Here is a 16,501-nt window from a genome sequence, read left to right as displayed (position 1 = left end):
AAGGGACCTGAAGGTACTGACAACAGGATGACTGAAACTCCCTCATTCTCTGTGCTATTTATCCATGACCCATCCCCAGAAGACTTGGCCCTTAAAGCTGGAAAGCTGCTCATCCTTGAGGTCAAGCCATAGAAGCAAGTCAGTCCACACCCAGGTTCTGTCAGCTCAATAGGAGAGAAACCAGAGCATCCTCATCATGTCAGACCTCTGCTTTCTAGGGAGAGGAGAGTGGAGGCCCAGACTGGGAGGAAGCACTCTTTGAAGGAAAGGTACCTGGTCCCTTTTCTGGGGTCTCCAGGGAGCAGGCTGGTATGATACTCACACTGTGGAATTCCCATCCTTTCTCTGTAGTTTTCATCCACCTGGAGTCATCTGCATTGGGCTGGCACTGGTCATTTTGAACCTGAGGCAGCAGGAATTTGAGATCAGAGTCTTAGCTTTCTAAGGAAATGAGTTCCTTACCCTATGATGCACCAGCCCCTCCACATGGTCCTTCTTATGGGGGAAGAGTCGCCCATTTCCTCTAGGGACTGAGCTCAGAACTCATGAGCCTTGAAGTAGGGCAGGAGCTAGTTATACACACAAACTGTCAGTGCATTGACCCCAAAGAAATAATGTGTAACTCAGAGCTGCTACATGCTGTTTTCATGTCTGAACAGGGTGAAACACCAAGAATCTCTCAGATTCTACTCTTCCCCCCAGGGTCCTGTGATTTTCTGTCTTTATCTGTGCCTCTTGAAGCCTCAGCTCATTTTGCCCACAGTTCTCTCCAGAGGAAAAACAACGGTGGAAACTTCCCAAGCAGGACTATGCGTGTGATTGCTGTAAAGGAATCTGAACCTTGGAGAGCGTTTGCCTCCCACCCTCCCCCTTGGCCAGGGGCTCACAAAAAACTCGAAGATGATGCTGGAGTCTGGGTAGTAGTACTCAAAGTTAACAGTGCCAGACTGCTTCAGGTTGACGGCGTACATCAGCGTGGCTGTACATTCGTCCGTGTTGGAGGAGATGTAGTCGCCCAGAGGAACCCACTTGGACCTGTAAGGGAACGGAAAACAAGTTCACTGTCACAAGCCAAGCCCACCAGGATTTGGCCGATATGCAAGTCTCATGTCCTGCCAGGTCTCTGAGGAATTCTGGATCTGTGATTCAAAAGCGAAAGCTTATACCTGAAAATGCTCAGTAAGGAACTGACCTCCAGATCAAGGCGCCTGGAGGTACAGCCAAGAGGAAGACAGGTAGATGTTCCCCCACATTACATGGAGCTACCCAGAGGAGAGACAGGTGAGGCTGGGGCAGGGGAGATAGATAACATTTATTGGTTGCTTACTTTCTCCCAGGTATTGAACTACATGTTCTACATTCCTGATTTCATCAGTAGGAGGAAGTGCAATTTTTCCCCCATTTAATGGATGATAAAACTGAGGCTTGGTGAGTACCTTGCTCAGTATCATGCAGCCAGCAAGTGAAAGGGCTGAGATTTAAACCCAGGTTCGCATAACTTAAAGCTGTCAAAGAATGTTTACATACAACTATTCTTCAGAACTCAGAAATCCATCTGGTCTAATTCCCACCCACCCCCCTTTTTTTTTTGGAACTGTCCACTTTTACACACCACAAGGAACTGGTTTTATGGGAAGAGGGAAGGCGTATCGGTTTCATTTTCTGAATATCTCTCTACTCTGCCTACCCTGCCCAAGGGCTCTACCTGCTCCTCCCCCAACCCCCCTCAGCTCAGAACTGGCCCCAACTCACCTCCCTATATCCAGTCCTGCCTCCTCCCATTCATTCTCCACAGTGTGGCTGGAGAGATCCTCCAGGACAAAAATCTGACCATGTCACTTCCCTGCTTGAAACCCTGTGACTTCCTGTTGCCCTTAGGATTAGGTACAAACCCTTCGCCCACTCTCTGTACTCCAGAGAAGTACGAATTTCTTTCAATTCCTCTGCCAAACTTTCTCTCACCCCTGAGTCTTCCCACACACTGTTCCCTCCTCCTAGAACAAACTTCCCCCTCCTTCCTTCTGGTTAATTCCTATTTGTGTCTCAGAATAAATGTCACCTAACCTGAGAAGTCCTCCTTGACCCCTTAACCTGTCTCAGCTCTCATGGTTTCCCTTCTCATAACCACAGTCCTACTGCATTTCACTTAAACATGTTATGAAATATTGAAGACCCACTGCCCTGCCTAAGAAATGCAATACAGCAGAAGCCTTGGTGTATGCTTGGCTCACCTCAACCCCCTTTGCATCACACATTTCTTTCCCCATTGCCAAGGACCTACTTTCCTGAATCTGGTACTTAGGATGTCGATGTGGCTCTCGGCCCTTTACTAATTACGCATGTGTCTCTGAACAGCATAGTGCATGATAGTGCTTCCCGTGTTTTTCCACGTTATGCCAATGATATCATACTAGTGTATTCTGAAACTTGCTTCTTTTTCTTCAACAAGTATAATGATTGTGGAATTCATCCATCTTCACACATGAATAAAACGTCTTTCATTTTCACTAGTATATAATACTGCTTTATATGGTTCACCAAGATTTATTTATGCATTACTTGTTGATGGACATTTAGATTGTTTCCAATTTTTTTTGTCATTGTGCACACTCTGTTAGGAACGTTCTTGTGCCTGTCTCCTTATACACACATCTGAGCTGAAAGCCTGGGAGTGGAACTGCTGGGTCAGAGGGTATGTGAACCTCCAAGTTCACCAGCCACTGCCACGTTGTGCTCCAAAGTGGTTGTTATCAACTATGCCGACCGGTCATGCAAGAGAGCTTCTGTTGCTCCCCGTCCTCCCCACATTTGAAGTGGTCAGATGTTTAAATTGTTGCCAATATGATATGGTGGGAGATAGTGTCTCACTGGGCTTTAAATCTTATTTCCTTGATTATTAGTGAGGTTGAGCATCTTTTCTTAGTTTATTTGCAATTTGGTTTCCTCTTCTGATCATACTTTAATTTTTTAATTGCTTGTCTTCCTGGCTGCCTTGTAGATGCTGTGAGGGCAGAGACCGAACTTAACTTGTTCACTACTGTCTCCCCAGCACCAAGCCCTGGGCCTGGTGCATAGGAAGGCGTCAGGGTACTGAACAGATGCATGTAGGAAATGGGTGATCGAAGACAGTCCCACTGTTCCACTGTTCTGCCTGAGACCAGCCCAGGTCTCCACTTATTACTAACAGTCAGCTAAGGGGACCTCAAGTTAGTCCACTGGTTTCCCCCTGTGTTTGTCAGAATAACATGGTACTTCCAGCTCTTCGATAGTTAGTATTCTTCTCAAATGGAAGTATATCCAAAATACCTAGGCTGAGCTCATCCAGGATACCCAGCTAACCTAATGGTATCGATTTCTTCTCAGTAGAACAGACAGCACTTAATGCTGACGCCCTCCACGGTATCTGCTATAAATATCTCCTGAAGGCGGATGAATAATTAAGAGGATGCCATAAGTGGGTTACATCTGCAAAATGCATCACAATTCTGATTTTCATCAGCGCTGTCCCTGGTGAAGATCATTTCATGTTCAATAATAACATGTCTTGATTGATTTCCAGTGCCAGGCATCACTCCAAATCTTTCCAAGTATCATCTCATTTCATCCTTACCACAGCCTATAAGAAGAGTACCATGTTTATCAGCAGTTTTTAGGATGGTGGCTGGAGCAGAGTAAGCAAGGAGGAGAGGTACTTGAGAGAGGCTGGAAGAATGGGCAGAGGGCAGAAGCCAGGTCAGGCAGAGCCCTGCAGGATATAAGGCATTGGATTTTATTCCAAGAGCAATAGGAATCCATAGAATCCAGGGTTTTGAGCAGGAAAGTACCGTGACTGGGTTTGTGTTTAATATCAGCCTGGCTGCTGAGTGGACAGCGGCCTGGAGGAGGCTGGGGGTAGAAGCGGAGACCAGCTGGGAGGTACTAGAGGCAGAACAGGCAGGAGTAATGCTGGCTGGAGCTGGGCTGGAGGCAGTGGGCGTGGACTCAGGCAAACACACAGGAGAGCAGGAAAGCCAGACTCGATACTAGCTCAGTTACTGCCTTTCGTGGGGGCAGTGGGGAAATCACAAAACTTTCAAGGTGGCCATTTCTGCTCCATCTCTGCAGAGGAGAAACATCCTTTCCCCCGCCCAGGGGGATGCCTTCATCCCAGGGATGTCCTGGGAGGCCTTCAGACCCAGGCCCTGAAGCAGTCTGTGCTGTGGAAACACAAGCTGTTATAAACGGGCCCGCATCCTGCCTTTCTGAGAGATAATGATTTCTGGACTGTCATTGCAGTCCCCAGAGAGAGAGAGAGAGAGAAATCTTTCCTTCGCGCAGGTGGGAACTGACTGAGTGAGCCAGGCCTGCACCTTGTCCAGGGTCAGCCACATTATCTATCAGGACTAAAATGGGCACTGGTTGCCTTAATCACACGGTCTGTCTCCTTCCAGCTTGAATCTTCTCTGGCTTTATCTCTGCTGCCAGTGTTGACATGCTAATGATTTTGGTTCATAATATTGAACTCTGAAATAAATTAAAGGGGGACTATTAAAGGCCTGCTGCCTGGTTCAGACAATGGTGCCTCTAGGAGATTTAAGCATAGGAATGGGAGGCATTGCTCCCACCTTTAGAAATCCAGGTGTAATACAATTATTAACTCCTTTTTATCCTTCTGGCTGCTTGGGTATAAAAGAAACTTTCATGTACTCTTCTCCTGTATTCACCTTCTTCTTTTACTTTTTTTAAAATGCCTATGAATATGTTTAAGGCATTTTTTATTTTTAACACCTTTATTATGGTATGATTGCTGTACAGTAAACTACACATATTTCAGATGTACAATTTGATAAATTTTGACAGATGTGTACACCCATGAAGCTACCACCACAATCAAGATCCCCAAAAATTCCATCACCCCCCAGGATTTCTCCTGCAGTCTTTGTCAATATTTAACAAAGAGCAGTGAAAAATTGTCTTTTACATCTAGGCATTCCCCCTACTTTTCCTCTCTAGACCCAATACTGCCTTGCATGCACTAGATGTTATTTAAAGGTGGCAGCATGGGGCAGTGGCAAGCTTGGGACTGGGTGTGAATTCCAGTCTCCTCAGTTGTAAGCTGGGTAGCAAAGGACAAGTCACTTAACCTCTCTGAGCCTCCAGGTCTTCATGTGTGTGATGGGAACAATAATACCTATTTCACCTTCACAAGGGTTCGTGTGAGGACTATAGAAAGTACCACATGGAAAGCACCCAGAAGAGCGCCTGAACTATAGAAGGTACGTTATTTACTTCCTATCCCTGGAATCAAACATCTAAAGATTTGCTAAGGATAACTCCCAGTTCGCTAAGCACCCTGGGCTGAGCTTTTCAGTTACAGAAAAGATCTGAGCAAGAGAATTTTCTGGTCACCGGGGTCTCAAAGGGTTTGGAAGATCTCAGCCACCACTGACCAAAGCTCTGGTCCTACGTTATCCCCCCAAACCCATAAACTCAGGTTTAGCAGACCAGTTTTAGAACCCAGCACCAAAAGCCAGAAAGATACCCAATGCTTTGCACATTGTGTTGCAGTCAAGTTGAGGAAGTTTATTGGCTGATCTAAAATTCCATGGTAGAAAGCCAACTGGATTTTGTTTTAAATAGACTGGGCCATTTAACCCTTGTTCCTCTAATCCACCTCTCTATTTCTCCGTGTTTTTCACCTGTCACAAATGCCTGTCAGTCACTGGTAAGCTTAGGTCTGCAAGGTTGGGCTGAGGTGGACATGGCGTTGGAAAGCCCAGTGGGGCCCTGCTCCAGCCCTCACCCCCACAGCTTGGCTCCCTCAACCCCATCCTTCCTGCGCAGCCAGAAAAGCAGGAGAGGAGGCTGTGGAGTGCTCCCTGCAGCCCCTTAACAAGCATGTGGAGCAGGGAGGTGAGGGAAGGCGTGGCGAGTGGAGAGGGGCAACTCACGAAGTGCAGTTCTCCTTGGATTCAGTGATGCTGTCCTCGATCTCCATGTTGGTTGAGAGGCTGGCAAAGCCATGGGGCAGCTCGTCCCACTCGTCGAACCGGATGCCTGTGCCAAGGGAGTAGCGGCCCTCAGCGCATGGCTTACATGACTGGTCCTTCATGTCCAGAAACTCCCCGGCTTTGCAAGAGAAGGCTGGAACACAGAGCAGGGACAAGGGTGTGGTGGTGAGGTCAACTGCCGCCCAAGAGGATGGGTTGGTTGTGGGCATCCTAAAGGGAGGAGCAGAGAATGGAGTTCTAGGAGTCTGACCCACTAAGATTTAGAGCCATGGTGCATCTTGTATGATTCCATTTATATGGGATGCCCAGAACAGGCAAATCCATAGGGACAGAAAGTAGACTTGTGGTGATGGGGTGTTGGGGGAGGGAGTACGGGGGAGAGATCACTAATGGGCATGATGTTTCTTTGCAGGAGTGATGAAAATGTTCTGAGACTAGATAGTGGTGATGATTATGCAACTCTGTGAATATTCTAAAAACCACTGAATTTTATACCTTAAAGGGGTGAATCTTATGTAAATTATATCTCAATAAAGCTGTTATTTAAAAAAAAAGATTTAGGGCTTTGTTTCAGGACGTTCGGCTTGCCCTGGTCAATCTCATTTCCTAAACCAGTAGCGTCGGCCATTCTGAGGTCTCTCCAATGAAGAGGGTACCATGATCTCATGCTGACTCCTCTGAATGGGGCCTGGCCCTTCAGCCTTGAATCTCCCCCTGGAGTCTCTGGCTTCTGTCTCCTCCTTTCTTGTGCCACTACCACCATGCTAGTTGGGATTCTTGTGACCTGTTACCTCAACCACTGCAACATCCTCCTAACTATTTCCCTGTTTCTTGTCTTGGCTCATTCTGTGGTCAGAAGTATCTTTCCAAAACATTGATATGTATTTAAAAAATAATCAGGAACACCCCCACCTGTGCCTTTTGGTTACAGAATTAAGCTCTCAGCCTGGCGTTCAAAGTCTTCCACAATTTTCCCCCAACCCAACTTTCCAGCTAAATCTCTGGCTGCAGATCTTTCTCCACCCCACTCCCATCTGTCCCCTTCCCTGTGTTGCTTCCACCCCAGGCCACATGCTCTTTCCTGAATGTGTCTGGTGTTCTTCCGCCTCCAAACTTCTGCTCCTTGGTTTTCCCAGCTGTTTCTTATCCTTAAGCATCTAAAACTCCCATTCTTTTTCATCTCGTATTAACACATCATATTGATGTGTGCCTCCCAGTAGGCTCTGAGCTCCTCCAGGACGGTGGCTCAACAACTGGCACGGACATAGCAGGGGATCCAGGAAGTTTGGCTGAAGAAATGGATGGATGAACCGACGTTTGCTCCTCCCACCAGAATGTACACTTCTGAAGGCAGAGATTGTGTCTTATTTATCTTTGTGGTTCACGTAGCAGGTGCACATAGTGCTCAATAACGTTGGCCACGTTTACTGAAGATGGCTCATTTGTTTCCATTAGTCACACCTCAGTTCTACTCAAATCGTGGCAGTATCCATTCATTGATTTGTATTTGTCCGCTCACCTACTGAACCAGGCACTATGCTAAGCTCATTGTAGACTTTAAATGCTCTCAGTCTCCTTTCCAAATCTTCAGGCATTCCTTGATTCTAGTCCCTGTCTTTTACTGCCATCCCCTTTGCACTTCTCAAAAGAACAGCACAGGGGAAATAGGCAATGGGAGAAAAGCTGCGGCTAGAGTCCCAGGGGCCGGGGGGCGGAGCTGAGGCAAGTCACTGCCCTTCTGGTGGAATGGTCGGCTCTGTGGCCAGGGAAGATTCTTGGCCCCTGAAGGGACGCCTAGTGCATTTCAAAGGTCTGTCTCTGCGAGAACTCATCTTCCTTAGTTTCTTTTTCAAGAATGACTGCAAATCACAATCTTTCCTAATGAGTGCTTGTGGCCAGTGAGTGTAGATTGGAGAGAAAACCACAGGCAAAAAAGAAAATGTTTGCAAACAGAAAAAATATCTAAGTGGTGCACAGCTGGAATTTTTACTTGCTCTCCTGATGGGATTTAAATTCTAAAATAAAATAAAAGTAAATTGAGATACCCGGTTTGCCTCCATGAAATAACATTTCTGCCCCAAATCTCAACAGGGTTGGGGATGGGGACTAACTGGGGGAAAGATCTGATTCCTTAGCCGCAGGGTCAGGAAGCGCCTAACTTGGATGGCAGGAGGCTTGGGGCAGAGGCCAAAGCTGCGAGGCAGCGCTGCTTACAGCACTCGGTGCCCTTGACGGGGTCAGGGAGGCTGGTGCACAGGCCTGGGGTGTGCGGCACGGCGACCCTCCACCTGGAACCCGTGCTGTCACACGCGGTGTACTCATAGTGGTACTCAGACTGCAGGGGAGAGAAGAGTGGGCAAAATGCACATTAGCAATGGCCAGACATTAACAGCTTCCCACCCACTTCCTGCTCAGCGCAATGGCTACCGACACCCATCACCACAGTCACAGGCCCTGGGGCCCCGGCAGGTAGTAAGGCACTATGGAGCCTGAGTGACTATTATCAAGCACACGCAGGAGCTACGATTATTTGGATCATTCCTCTTCACTGGCCATGGTCTAGTTCCTAGAATTTCCTTTTTTTTTTTCATGACTGTCTTTGCTGTTGCGTATAAATAATGTCCTCATAGGCCAGAGGGATGTGGGAAGGTAACTAAAGATCGGGCTAGAAACAGGTGGAATTTTTCTTGTCCCAAATTGCATTATTTATGAGCAAGGACTGGTCTATGGAATATTTACAAAGGATTGTTGCAGAAGCAGTATTTCTATTTCCCTGATTTCCTTATGTTTTTCATGCTCCCTTCTACCCAGAAAAACCATGAATTTCCACCTCAAGTTTTATGAAAGCGTCATATATACATATTTAGCCCAGGCAGGTGATGGGCTGTCAACATGTGAGCCTATGAACGCCTAATTTCTCTGTGCTATGAAAACTCACAGATCAGTTGCTTTACCTGAACTAAGAATAAACTGAATGACAGCAACAAAACAGCCAAGTCAAGGCATTAAATAAAACAACAAGAGCCACAACAAAAACCATAGAAAGTACCACGTGGGAAAAAGAAAGCACAACAGACACGCCAAATACCATCAAATACCCTCAAATACCCTCTTTAATCTTGTAATAAACAACAGACCACAGAATTAATGTGCTTTTGGCTCTGACAAGTATTTTACAATTCTCACTTACTAAAAACTATATTCAAGCCATAAAGTACTTTGTATCACTGTCTCCATAAGAAAAATAGAATTAACGTCCCCCTTCAGCCCGTATGAAAGGATGATTGCATAACATGTATAAATGCAAGGAACTGAGGCTGAAATTGAGACCATTTGAAGTTGGCTAATCTAAGAATGCACCAGAACCAAAAGGAGAAATCTTTACTTTTTGGAAGGGGAAAGCAGACTGCATTTCATCTCTTCTAAGATGCATATTTCTTTTAAAAAACGCATATTTCTTTCGCATTGTAACACCTGTGAAGTCAAGGTGTGGCTTATAACTGACACAATGAGGAAGCATCGTGTCATGTTTTAACTGATGGAGCTTTTCCTTTCTTTTTGGTCCATAAAAACAAAGAAACAAACAAACAAAAAAACCCCAAAACACCAAGAAACTGGAAAAATATATATGTATGTATATATATGCATAACTCAGTTCTTTTGCTGTACACTTGAAACTAACATTGTAAATTGATTACCCTTCAATAAAAAATAAGAATTAAAAAAAACCTGGTGTGTCTTAGAACCAGTAGAATCTCAGACTTGTGGAAATACGGTAAACATGTTGTTTCTTGATTTGTAGTTTCAGAAACTTAGGATGATGAGAGGACAATTTTAGAGTTCTGTTTTTATTTCCTCTATTGTAAATATTTATCAAATATATATTGCCTGCCCAGCACCTCGAGGTACTAGATGTAGTGCCTGGTACGGCTCAGGACAGCAGCGCATAAACTTGGCGCTTTAATCCAGACGGAGAAGATGCAGAGGAGACGGGGGAATTGTGAGCCTGACTTCTGATGAGAAGCTTTGGCTTTGGTTTAGATGTCAGTGTCATCTAGGAAAGAAAGAACATCTGGGTGGGAATTCTTTGTGCCCTTGGGCTGCCATTTCTCTGGGTCTGTTTTCCTGTTAATTCCACTCTTTACTTTATCCCAGAAGACTCTGTGGATAAATAGGGCAACTACACACATATCAATTCCAGGTCTAAAAATGATACTCTCCGAAAGGTTTTGCTGCAAGGAAGAGGGGTAAAATCCACAGTATGTAAAGTAAATGGAGAATCGAGTGAACCAGGCAGAAAGAATTCAATGTTCTGCCTGTGAACATAATTATGCCTGTCATTCGCACAGTGCTTTTCCAGTTCCCAAGCACCATCCCATTTGCTCTTCAGACTCCCCAGAAGGCAAGCAGAGCAGGGGTTGTTTCCTCTACCGTACAGATGAGAAAACACTCCCCACGGGGTGAGATTGCCCAAGATCACAAAGCTGGTAAGTCACTGAGCTAGAACCCGGGCCTTCCCACCAGGAATCCTCCACCCTCCCATCAAACACAGACTCACACTGGGCCAAATTCAACAGCCAAATCTAAAAATTAAATAAGACAATGTTGGTTGTCTGCCAGCAGCCAGGCTCACTTCTGAGTCCTGAGAATTGGTGTTAAAACATTTCATCTGTTTGAGCAGATCATTTCCGTCACTCTGACTGTATTTGGCCCCCTGGAGACACATGGGCCATGTCCACTTTGCATCATCGTTTATTTGGCAATCCCTGGGGCCCACTCGGGTGGGAGGTTTGCTGGGAAAATGGTGGTTCCGAGCCTTAGAAAATTTCCTTTTCAATATGTGCTAATTTACTTCACGTCACTTGAGGATATTTGCAGCCTCTAATGCGCTGGCTCTGCTGCAGCTGTTTCAAATCTGAATTACACTTCGCAATCTCGCCGTCCAAGACATGCTTAGACAGACAAATCAGAGCTGTAACTGGCAGCACTCCTCAGTTGTATTCAGAGTTCTGTGAATAAATCAATTCCCCAACACTAACTCAGTTTACTCAGCGATCTGTTTTTGAAAGCATATAGTCTGCATAATATACAGATCCACAAGAGGAAACACACAAATACATTCAATACATATGTCTAGCACACAAATTCCTCGCTCTCCCTGTGCACAGTGACATAACAGTATCCAAATCACAATTTTAACTGGGGCACAGGAGGCAGTGGCTGCTGCGTGTTCATCAGGGAAAGAAGGGTTTGAAAATAAGAGGTGGGCACCTTAGTTAAGCTGTCCTCCCGTAATTCACCCAGCTACATGCAATGTTCCCAGGGAACATGAGACGTTAGAGTGAAAAACGCCGAAATTGGAATTTGTTTGGCCAAATATTGAGCTATCTGTTGGTAACACTGATCTTTTGGCTCCAGAAGAAGAAGGATCCACTCAGACCCACAACGTTTTCAGTCCTTGCTGTCGAGGTATTGAGTGGACTGCTGAAATGAAAACACAATCGCCAAGCCAGGATGGTGCCTGGATGGAAATGTGTTCTTCCTTCCACCTTTCCCCTATTCTTTCAAAACACGTGTTGTAGTTTTTTAAATGACTGTCAAAGCAATAGATTAGAGACTAGAGACTAGAGACTGGTATCACCAGTCTATAGATTGGTGGAAGACATTCAAGATGAGCTGGTGACAAAGGGATGTGGTCTACGGCACCAGTGGTGGGTAGCTTCTTTGGTGTGCCGTAACTAAACAGCCAGGTAGAAGGGACTCTGCACCCCCTCACCACACGATGCTCAACTTCTCTAAGCCACAGCTGCCTCATTTGAAAAACGGGGAGACACAAATACCTGCCTCCTGGCAGGGCTGCTGTGTACGGTGTGCAGGCTCTCCACAAGGCTGCCCAACTCAGGGCATGAGTAAAGTGTGAAATCTCGCTCAAGTTCCTCATGCTTGGTGGTGTGCCCAGAAAGGGGGTGTCTTTTCCCCATGTGTAGTGGGTTGGTTGTGAGCATAAATAAGATGATACAGGTCAATCACTTAGCACAGTAGTTTTTTCAATCTTCAAAACATCTTAATGGAGGAGGTACAATTATTTCACCATTTTACAGATAGGAAGACTGAGGCATCAAGAGGTGAAGTCACTTGCTCAAGGCCAAACAGCCAGGAGATTGTCAAGCTAGGACTGAATGAACCCAGGCAATCTGAGCCCAGAGCCTGTATTCCAGGCTGCTGGTATTTGAGGGCAGCCTGTGTGGGCTCCAATCACACTCACAAAGTGTGTCTGGGGCCCAGCACTGGCTCTCAAGATGCTGAAAACTTTGCAAGGAAATCAAAGGGTATAAAAACCTTTGCAAACAGGGCTCAAAGGGGAAAGAGTCAAGCCTGGAGCCGTGTGGCGTGGGAAGGCTGAAAGGCACTTTAAACCTGGTTGGAGGACGTCCCCTGTCCTGGACATCTGTTGTCTCCACCTGCCCACCATCCATCGTTCCCTCCTGTGGTAACAGCCTCTTTGGGCAGATACATCCCCTCCTGACCATATTCAGTCTAAGTAGCATTGTCAAATAAGGTGGCCAATTCACTTTTGTCAAGACATGGACACATGGCCCACATGAAGCAAATCAGATGGTCTCCCTGGGTAAGTTGGAGATGGGATAAGGGGTGAGGACGCTTAGCCATGAGTAGGGACCTGAGGTGGGTGGAAGCTCAGGGAAGGATGAGGCAGGAAAGCTGGAGAGCTGGAGATAAGCCCCTCCTTACTTCTCAGCTCTACTGAGGGCTGGCGTTAATGCCTCTCCCCCACCAAAACCCACAGCATAAATAAAAATGAAAATTATGCCAAGTGAATTAAGCCAGTCACAAAATGGACAAATACTGTCTGATTACACTTATATGAGGTGCCCAGAGTAGTCCAGTTCCTAAAAAGAGCGAGAAAGTAGAAGAGTGGTTGCTAGTGGCTGGGCCCCTGAGTATAGTTTCAGTTTTATAAGATGAAAAGAACTCTGTGGACGGATGGTGGTGATGGGAGCACGACAATGTGAATGTACTTAATGCCTGAACTACGCACTTAACATGGTTAAGATGGTACACTGTATTTTTATCACAGTTTAGAAAAAAGCTGCGCTACAGGAACATGCCCATCCTCTGACTTTTCCTAGTCAGTCCTCCAGAGGGCCAAAGCCTGATATTCTGGTAGTCTAAATTTAAGAAATACTCTCAAATAAAAGTATATATGTTATCCTACTAGATGGCCAAATTCAAGAGGAGGGAGTAGAGGAAGAAATGGGAGGCAACAGATGGAGTGGACATCATAACAGTCTCCCTGGAGATGCCCATGGTGGTTCCCTGATGCTTCTGTGTTTGCCATTGACAACTGTTTGAAAGTGTTGCATTGCAGTTGTGCAAATAAATATTTTAAAAAATACCTTTTTCCCAAACATCCAGTTCTTCTGGAATTAAAAGATTTCAACTCTGGAAATACGGGTAACTTGGAACGTGTCAGATCTTCTAACAATCTGGGAAAATGATGTTTGCTCATTCCACATTCAACAAGTGTTTATGAGGGCCTATTATGTGCTAGGTTCCGGTGGAGCAGCGGTGTCTGAGACAAAGTCCCAGTTCTCAAGGAGCATAGACGTGTGTGTGGTAGAGAAGTGGGCTGGCAGGGACGGAGAAGCTGCTTTCCAGTCCTCCACCATTCTCTACGATCATTTCTCATTGTACTCTCTGCTTGCCCCACTTTCTCCAGAGAAGCATCTTGACTGATGTCTGTTATCAACTGTATGTTCGTTTTCTCCCCCCAAAATTCGTATGTTGAAGCCCTAAAATGATGGTATTTGAAGGTGAGGGCCTTTGGGAGACAATTACGTCATGACGATGGAGCCCCCAAGAAGGGATTAGTGTCCTTAGAAAGAGAGAAACAGAGCCAGCCCTCTCTCAGGCGCGGTAAAGATGTAGCATGAAGAGAGCTGTCTGCAAACCGGGAAGAATGGTCTCGCCACACACTGGATCTGCCAGCACCTTGATCTTGGACTCCCCAGAACGGTGAACTCCCCAGAACTGTGAGAAATAAATGTTTGCCTTTTAAGCCACCCAGTCTATGGTATCCTGTTCTAGAGCCCAAACGGACTAAGACAGCGTCTAAGGGCTTTGTCAAAGACGGTGACATGTCTCTGACTCCAACTTGACACCAACCATTGGACCATACTATTTCCTTTTTCAACTAATGATGGTTTGAAAGTCATGACAAGCCAGACCCCACAAACATTTAGCCCAGCTCTTAGGAGTAACCTCTGCCACAGCAGAGCTGGACAGACACAGATGGCCAGCTACAACTGTCAAAGGGACAAATAGTGGGTGACTGGGTGGCAGTGGGGTCTTCTGTTCCACTGGCTTCTTCCTACCAGGGTATTTCTCCAGCCCAGCTGGCCAAGGATGCTAGCAACAGGTAGCTCAGACCGACTGGAGAGTCCAAGGGCTGCCCCCCAAATTGGGCCTCCAGAGGTTAACATGGGGGGCATGCCCCAGAATGTAAAGGTCCTGGGGTCTCCAGGGCTCAGTGGGTTACTGAAACAAGCGGTCTGAGAAACTAAGAACAAATGGCCTAAGTGGGCATTCGATGCTCTGGACTTCTTCTCATTTTTAAAATGAGAAAGTTAGATTTAGGCACTTTCTAGTTTTTAAGATTCCCTCCAGTTCGAATACACCTTATTATTTTACAGTTGGTAATTACATAGAACTCTGTTCTTCCTTCCAACTTTCCAACTCTTCCTTCAAAATGGCACTTGTCAGTTTTCAAAATAATTACCAAAGTAATAAATGTTAATTGTAGAAAAAATGAAAATATAGGCTAGGATCAAAAAGAAAATTAATTAAAATCTGCCATAAGCCCACCAAACGGAGATCACTACTCATAATATTTTATTGTATTTCTTTCCAAATTCGTTTCTATATATACATATCCATTTTTAAAAACAAAATGAAGATCATATGGTATGTAGTTTTGTATTTTGACTTTTTTTTTTTTACATTTTAGGTCACAAGCACTCTCCTGTGTCTTTAATAGTTGCACCATAGTTTCTTTAACCATTCCCCTATTGTTGGAAATTGAGTTTTGTCCAATTTTTCCTTATTTAAAATAGAACTACAATGAAGCTTTATGTGCATCTCTGAATATTTCCTTTGGATAGATTCCCAGAAGTGGAGTTACTAGGATAGAGAGTATGAGGGCCTTTAAGATTCTTCATCAGGGAGGGAGATTTCGAAGAGAAAACAGACATTTCTAAGTTTTTTTTATTTCATCACTTTTTATTATGGTAAATTTCAAATGTATATATTTTTAAAAGCAGGATATAATGACCCCGTGTACCATCACCCAGCCTCCATACTTACCAGTTTCTGCCATTCTTGCTCATCTACCTCTATCCACGCCCCAATTACTTCCACCCCCTCCTCCCCACTGGAAGTTATTGTTTTTATAGGTTGTTTACTTTTAGGGAAAATTTATATACATTGAAATGCACAAATCTTAGCTTCTTGAATTTGGATAAATGGATACACTTGAGTAAAACATTGACAGGGCTAAGAATCACTGCCCAGAGATGACCGAGGAGAAGGGATACCCCCAGCCACTGCCACCCCACAGACAGAGCACAGCCAAGCAGAGTCTCAGATCCTGAATCTTAGAATCACCAAGCTAGTGCTGCATAAAGTCACAGCCACCGAGGAAGCAGCGGATCAACACAGCTTGGGTTTGTCTTGGCTAGGACAACACCTGTGTCAAGAAACAGGTTCTTAAGTAAACACGGATTCTGACTAAAAGTCTTGAGGTTTGGAGGAAGCTCCTCCCCCAGCTGTGGGTCCAGCCCCTCCTCCTCTCACCATCCCTGAAGGCAGATCCTGTGGGGAGAATGTCTGAGATTGGGGCCCAGTGCACCAGGCAAACGCCCGAGCTGGTACAACGGCGTCAACAGGTATCTGTCGACTTAGTTGCCAATGCCTCTTTGCTTGGCAAGCGCCTGACCCAGCTGGAAGTAGATCCCATTAAACAATCCTGACGGTCAAAGAGAGACCAGCCCTTTGCTGGGAGGGAGGAGTGAACTCTACTTAGCACAGAACACGGAAAACAGGGGTGAAATGTTCAGAATTTGAACATTAGTGCCTCAAGAGAGACTTTCTCTGTGGCCCAGCGCTGACTTTGCTCTTTTGGCTTTGGAGTGCCCTCACGCAAGTTTTGGGGGGATGGTCTGGCTGACACTCAGGGGCACAGTGACCTCACTGGACCTTTCCTGTTGTTCTCCAGCCACCAGACCAGGGAGACTCCCTCTTTCCTCCCTTCTCTCCCTCCCTCCTTCTCACCCTCTTAAGACTGCCCGCTCAGTAACAGTGTCTTCTGGGCCCTAGGACCTAGACATACCAGCCCCACACAACCAGAGGCAGAATTTTAGGTGTATGCATTTTTCTGGCCACAGTTTTCCTCAGATTCTCTAAGGAGTTTGTTATCCAACTCCCCTTCCACACAT

General features: G+C 45.7%; 1 protein-coding gene across 1 annotated transcript in view; it reads right to left on the bottom strand.

The window, feature by feature from the left end:
* The window catches only part of KIAA1324 (KIAA1324 ortholog), a 61,312-nt gene that overhangs the window by 24,951 nt on the left and 19,860 nt on the right, over positions 1–16,501 (bottom strand). The window contains exons 2-5 of the mRNA XM_006179938.3: positions 8,205–8,325; positions 5,931–6,123; positions 888–1,035; positions 323–403 (exon numbers count right to left, since the gene is read on the bottom strand). Coding sequence (XP_006180000.2) covers positions 323–403; positions 888–1,035; positions 5,931–6,123; positions 8,205–8,325 — 543 coding nt within the window. The remainder of the gene's footprint in view (positions 1–322; positions 404–887; positions 1,036–5,930; positions 6,124–8,204; positions 8,326–16,501) is intronic.

The sequence above is a fragment of the Camelus ferus genome, chromosome 9 (genome assembly GCF_009834535.1).
Source record: "Camelus ferus isolate YT-003-E chromosome 9, BCGSAC_Cfer_1.0, whole genome shotgun sequence".
NCBI lineage: Eukaryota > Metazoa > Chordata > Mammalia > Artiodactyla > Camelidae > Camelus > Camelus ferus.
This window is presented reverse-complemented; position numbering and strand designations above follow the sequence as displayed.